The 6,000-nt window shown below is 40.0% G+C and overlaps 1 protein-coding gene across 3 annotated transcripts in view; it reads left to right on the forward strand.

Annotated features, from left to right (window-relative positions):
- Cdkl2 (cyclin dependent kinase like 2) overlaps window positions 1-5,423 on the forward strand; it is a 64,181-nt gene extending 58,758 nt beyond the window's left edge. For all 3 annotated transcript variants that reach the window (XM_004664876.2, XM_004664877.2, XR_006639601.1), the window contains 2 exons: window positions 1,511-1,599; window positions 3,001-5,423. In XM_004664876.2, the coding sequence (XP_004664933.1) occupies window positions 1,511-1,576 (66 nt within the window). In that variant the 3' untranslated portion in view covers window positions 1,577-1,599; window positions 3,001-5,423. The remainder of the gene's footprint in view (window positions 1-1,510; window positions 1,600-3,000) is intronic.
- Window positions 5,424-6,000: the final 577 nt, after the last annotated feature.

The following is a 6,000-nucleotide window of genomic DNA, read 5'->3' on the forward strand; positions in this document are numbered from 1 at the left end:
AGCACTCAGGCCCCTTAAAAAGAGTCTACATTCTTCCTATTGCCACAGTGCAGGTCAACTGGCCCAATCTCAAAGGTTGTAATCTCTCAATTGTAGCTGAATGGATAGCAGTTCGCCCAAAGATTTTTCTTCCTGTGCCATATCCCTCTGCACACACCAGTTCATTTCTACGCAAAGCAACCCTGCACAGCTTCTCAGGACAAAGGCATAACAGCATGCTTTTTCACACAAACTGCTAGCCCAGTTGAAGTAAAGCTCTTTCTTACCCTCATAAGCCAGACATAGTCCATAGTTCTTACTATATTCAGGTCTTTCAACTTCGACCAGAATAGTTCATGGAGCTGTACTTACAGCACTGCAAAGCATCTCTTAGGCCAAGGTTTCAAATCTTTCCACATTCTTCTTGAAAGTCAGCTCCAAAAGGCCAAAGCCACACAGTCAGGTGTCTAGCAACAGCCCCACTCCTCAGTACCACTTTACTGTTGCAGTCAGGTTCTCGTTGCTGGTAGAAATCATCCAACCAAGAGCAGCTTGTTGGAAAAAAGAGGTCTATTTTGACTTATAGGCTCAAGAGGGAAGCTCCACGATGGCAGGGGAAAACTATGGCCTGAGCAGAGGGTGGTCATCACCCCCTGGCCAACATAAAGTGGACCAGAGCAACAGGACAGTGTGTTAAACACTAGCTTGCAGAAACGCTATACCACCCATAAACCCGCCCCCAATGGTATACTCCCTCCAGGAGGTGTCAATTCCCAAATCTCCATCAGCTGGGAGCCTAGCATTCAGAACACCTAAGTTTTATGGGGGATACCTGAATCAAATCACCACACTGTCTTAATATGATGGCTCTAACAGGTGTTTGTCTTTGCTCTGTGGTAAATAGGAGGGAGGGCTATAGTGGGCCATTGCAGATCAGAAGTGTCTCACTGTACAGTCCAAGCTGGCCTTGTGCTTAGATTCTCTCACTTCACCCTTTCTACTTCGGTATTACATCTGACTCAGATGTATCTTGTAATGTTTTTAGTCCAGGTGTAGTGGCATATAACTGTAATCTATGACACTTTGAAGGTGGAGGCAGGAAGATCAGGAGTTCAAGGTTATTATTCTTGGCTACATAGCAAGTCCAATGCCAGCCTACGTTACATGAGCTCAAACAAAAACAGAATACTTTATATATAATCTTTGTGTAAACATATGTATGAATTTAAAAGAATAATGTTCTCGCCAGGCATGGTGGAACACGCCTTTAATCCCAGCACTTGGGAGGCAGTGAGTTCAAGGCCACCTGAGATGACATAGTGAATTCCAGGTCAGCCTGGGCTAGAGTGAGACCCTACCTCAACAAAACAAAACAAAACAAATCAAAAACAAACAACAACAACAACAACAATAATAATAATCTCCTCTTCATCTTTTTCTATGAAAGCAACTTAAGCTATGAGGAGCTAAACGTCTGATATTCAAGCTGATGGAATTTGAAAACCTGTAATGCTTGATGATTAACTTACAGGTATCAGGATTGCCTGTGTCAGAGGATTCGGAGGCTGATCTGCCTCGGGTGGAGCACCAGTACTGAGAGTCATCGTAGTTCTGAGCAGGGTAGGTCTGAGTTCTCCTTTGAGCTGTACAACTTTTCATGAGAAATGCTTGTGGCACTCAAGAATTTCAGATGAAGCCTCTCTGGCGATTCCTGAGAAGTCCTGGCAGAGAAGTAGGTGTGACTCAGAGAGCTAGAGAAGGCATCTTTACTTAGAAATGCTATTTCTTGTTTGTAGATCAGTCTGTATTTTTTGGATACAGCAATCAAGGTAGAGTAGCTAGTGCTCACTAAGGAGTCATATTTACCTCAGTCTTTTGCCCTGTGAATTTGTAAACCAAGATTGGTTTAGTGATTATGTGGCACTCGCTTTCCCAGTTGAGCAGAATCCACACTCTACCAAATGATTGCCTCACTGTTTATTTTCTGTATGTGTATATTATGTATATATTGTTCATATGTATGGGTGTGTGTGTGTGTATGCATGTGTGTGGAGAGGCCAGAAGTCAATGTTGGATGTCTTGCTCAATCACTCTCCATCTTACTTTTTGAGACAGGGCATCTCTCACTGAATCTGAAGCCCTCCAACTCAGCTACACTAGCTAGCCAGTAAGCCTTAGGGATCCTGGCTGTACCACTCTGACTCTGGGATTATAAGTACATTTTACTGCACCTTGCTTTTATGTGGATGCTTGCTTGAGCCCCTAACTCAAGACCTCGTGCTTGGGCAACATGCATTTTACCAAATGAGTCATCTCCCCAGCCCCTTCCTTTCTTTTTTTTAAAGTAGTGACATTTTAGTATCCACCCCTTCCCTCCAAATCAGAACTTTTTGAATGATAATTTGTGACCTTAAGCCTGTTATTCATTGTTTAATATGCCATCAACCCAGTGTAAAATATGATGGTGATAAAACACGACATTCTCATCACTATGTCATTGGAATTGGTATGTTAATCCCTCCAAAGCATTGTACACATTTTGGTATCAAAGACAAATTACTGTACAGTGAATGAAGCTTAAATCACACAAGCCCTTCTAAAGCCCCATGAGAAGTCTTTATTTGAGTTCATTTTTGTAAACCATGAACAACTGATTCATATAAAGTATGTAAACAACGGGCCCTAAAAAACTTGCCAGGCATGGTGGCACACACCTGTAATCCCAGCACTTGGGAGGCAGAGGTAGGAGTATCGTCATGAGTTCAAGGCCACCCTGAGACTACACAGTGAATTCCAGGTCAGCCTGAGCTAGAGCAAGACTTTACCTAAAACAAACAAACAAAAAAAAAAAACCACCTTGAGTCCGTTTCATCAAAACTAATTAGTGTTTGCATGAAATGAGGTAATGTGGAGTCTGTTTCATCAAAACCAATCCGTGTTTGCATGAAATGAGGTATGTTCACATTGGAAATCAGCTTCTAGAATTTGTAAAATATTTGGTGGTGTGTCTTGTGCTTTTAGATGCTGCTCTAAGCACTTGAGATGATATCTTCTTGCAACAGGAGTACTGATGTCCAAGAAGAGATTATTTCCTTCTGAACTACCTGCATTTTCTAAGAAAGGCTTTTGTAAAAGAAGGAAAGACGGACTTCCAGATATTTCAAAGGAAGATGGAGCAAGTACTTCCTGCCTCCCAACTGTTATCCCTTCCCAGTCTATTGATGAAAGATAGTGATATGGTTCTTGTTACGTGAATGTGTATTTGATATTAGTAGGTTGTATATTTAAGTTCTCTGGGATTAAACGTGAACAAAAAAAAAATTATAAAAGGTCATGTTATTTATGCATCGAACTTTGTGTTATCTGTATATAGGTTTACAAAGTGAATAAAATGTAAAAAGCCAGGATCTGTAAGAGAAATGTCTTCTTTAAGTGTAAGAACACATTGAAAAAGCTTTCTTCTAGGCATTAAAGTGATATGCAACTACTGTCTATGATTAGATCTATATCTTTGGTTTCTGTTATTATTATTGATGTTCAGTCAGTGTGCTATGGGAATCTGGTCTCTGACAGTCTTCTAAAAACCATACTAATGCAAACCTGGCAGAGAATTCTTTTATTTCTAATGACTCTGGCATTGGATATTTCTGTGCATTCATGAGATTCTGGTGCTGATGTTCCTGTGTGAGAGAACATGATTAGAACATGAGTGAAGATGGAACATTTAATAGTTCTACCTTGTAGTTAGGTACTGTGCTTCTCACTGAGAAAAGAGGTATACAAATACAAGTTGGGAAGCAAGAAGAAGTAATCCTGGTTACTTTCTCTCTGAGCCAACTACTACTGAAACATAAGCTGCAGAGGCATATGGAGGACTCCACTCTTGCCCACTGGTAGTTTGAGGATGATAATGGATAGAACCCAGAGAAGTGCCTGCTTCCTCATTACCTCAAATACTTAGGCCCTTCTAAAAGCTTTTTACAAAGGTGCAGCATCATTTACACACATTCCACACTTGCTTCCTAGGTCACAGGCCCACAACTTTTTAAATGGGAGGAGTCTGCCAGTTTGGCTCCATATACTCAGTTTCTGGATTTCCAACCATGTTCTGCAGTTATCATTTGAGAAAATAGGTTTTAAGTGGACCAATCAGAATTTGTGTAAGTTTTTGCCTTAACAAATTAATAGCTTGTTCCCCCCCCCCAAAAAAAGCCATTTACTAGAATTTAGTCCCAAGAATTTGACTAGAATTCTTTATTACTCTGAGGAGTTTAATAATAAAATCTGACCATAAATACCTGGAATTCAAAAGAGGAGGACATACAGAAGGAGGCAAAAGAAACAGTCCCACTGTAAAAGAATATGGATAGTGATTAAAGGTGCGTACCTTTCATCCCAGCACTGGGAGGCAGGGGAAGGAGGATCACTATGAGTTCAAGGCCAGCCTGAGACCACATAGTGAATTCCAGGTCAGCCTGGGCTAGAGTGTGACCCTACCTTGAAAAGCAAACAAACAAAATATTTTTATTAAAAATATTTCACCTCTGACCAGGGTTTGATTAGATTAGCAAGGCAAACATTTACTATAACAGCATTAATAGGTTTCATGCTAAAATGCTGTTATTTTACTTTGCAAAATATTACCAATAGATTACAGCATGGAAAAATATCAATAGTGAAAGACAGGTGGCAGTGAGTTCATTTCAATGCCATTTTTAAAATTTTTAATGTTTATTTTTTATTTATTTGAGAGCAACAGACAGAGAAAGGCAGATAGATAGAGAATGGGCACACCAGGGCCTCCAGCCACTGCAAATGAACACCAGATGCATGCGTCACCTTGTGCATCTGGCTTACATGGGTCCTGGGGGATTGAGCCCGAACCAAGGGTCCTTAGGCTTCACAGGCAAGCATTTAACCACTAAGCCATCTCTCCAGCCCGCAATGCCATGTTTAATGAAAAGGTCCATATGAAATGTCAGCTTCAGAAACTATAGGCTCAATTACCTTATTAATATACTAGCATGGTTTATGTCTTTTACCTATTAAGACACTTTGTGAACATTAGAATTAAAGAACTAAAAATCATTTGCTTAAGTACATACTGAGATGTAGGGATCATTTTTAGTTAGAACCTTGGAAGAACTACTAAAAAGATTTTGCAAATCAGAACTAAAGGTATTGAACCAAAATAATCTCTCTTTTCAGTGTGTTTATTTAGTCTGTCTTTGCAAGGATATGATACAGTCACAGCTGATGAGAACTGTGTGAATGTACTGGTGGGAAGCAGTGGGCTTGCTGTGTGTGCACTTTAAAATGAATAAATATTATCTTGCTAAGGTCATAGATGGTTTTAATTTAGGTTTATTTAAGTAAGAGATTACAAATTATATATATATACCACTATATGGTATTTAATAAATAAAGTTGAGTTAATCTATTAATAATTCTTGTTGGTCTTTTGGATACTTTGGACATGGGTGGCAAGTTAGTTTTTGTACAGCAGGTGACACAAGTGCATGGTGACAGAATAACATGTTTTATGAAGACTACAAGCAAAAGTATGATAGACCCAGGCTTAGAACCTGCTTCTCCTAATAGAGAACCCCTGGCTTGGTTGAAAGATCTGTCTTTCTCTTGAAATGGTTAACATAGGTGTGTTTTTTGCATGACTCAATGTTTTTTCTTGGGTCTGTACAACATAAAGCCAGATCTGTGTTAAACTGAGACTCAGACTAGGCTGAGAATTGTGGCTGACCCAGCCTGTGGTCCAGGCTGATCTGGAACTCACTAAGTAGTCTCAGGCCTGCCTCGAACCCATGGCAATCCACCTACCTCTGCCTCCCAAGTGCTGGGATTAAAGGTGTGTACCACCATGCCCAGTGAGTTTTTAAAATTTTTTTACAATTTATTTTCTTAAGTTTATTTATTATTTATGAGAGAGAGGAGGAAGAAGAGAGGGAGAGAATGGGTATGCTAGAACCTCCAGCCATTGCAAACAAACTCCAGACACATGTGTCA

This window comes from Jaculus jaculus, chromosome 11 (assembly GCF_020740685.1).
Source record: "Jaculus jaculus isolate mJacJac1 chromosome 11, mJacJac1.mat.Y.cur, whole genome shotgun sequence".
Classification (NCBI taxonomy): domain Eukaryota; kingdom Metazoa; phylum Chordata; class Mammalia; order Rodentia; family Dipodidae; genus Jaculus; species Jaculus jaculus.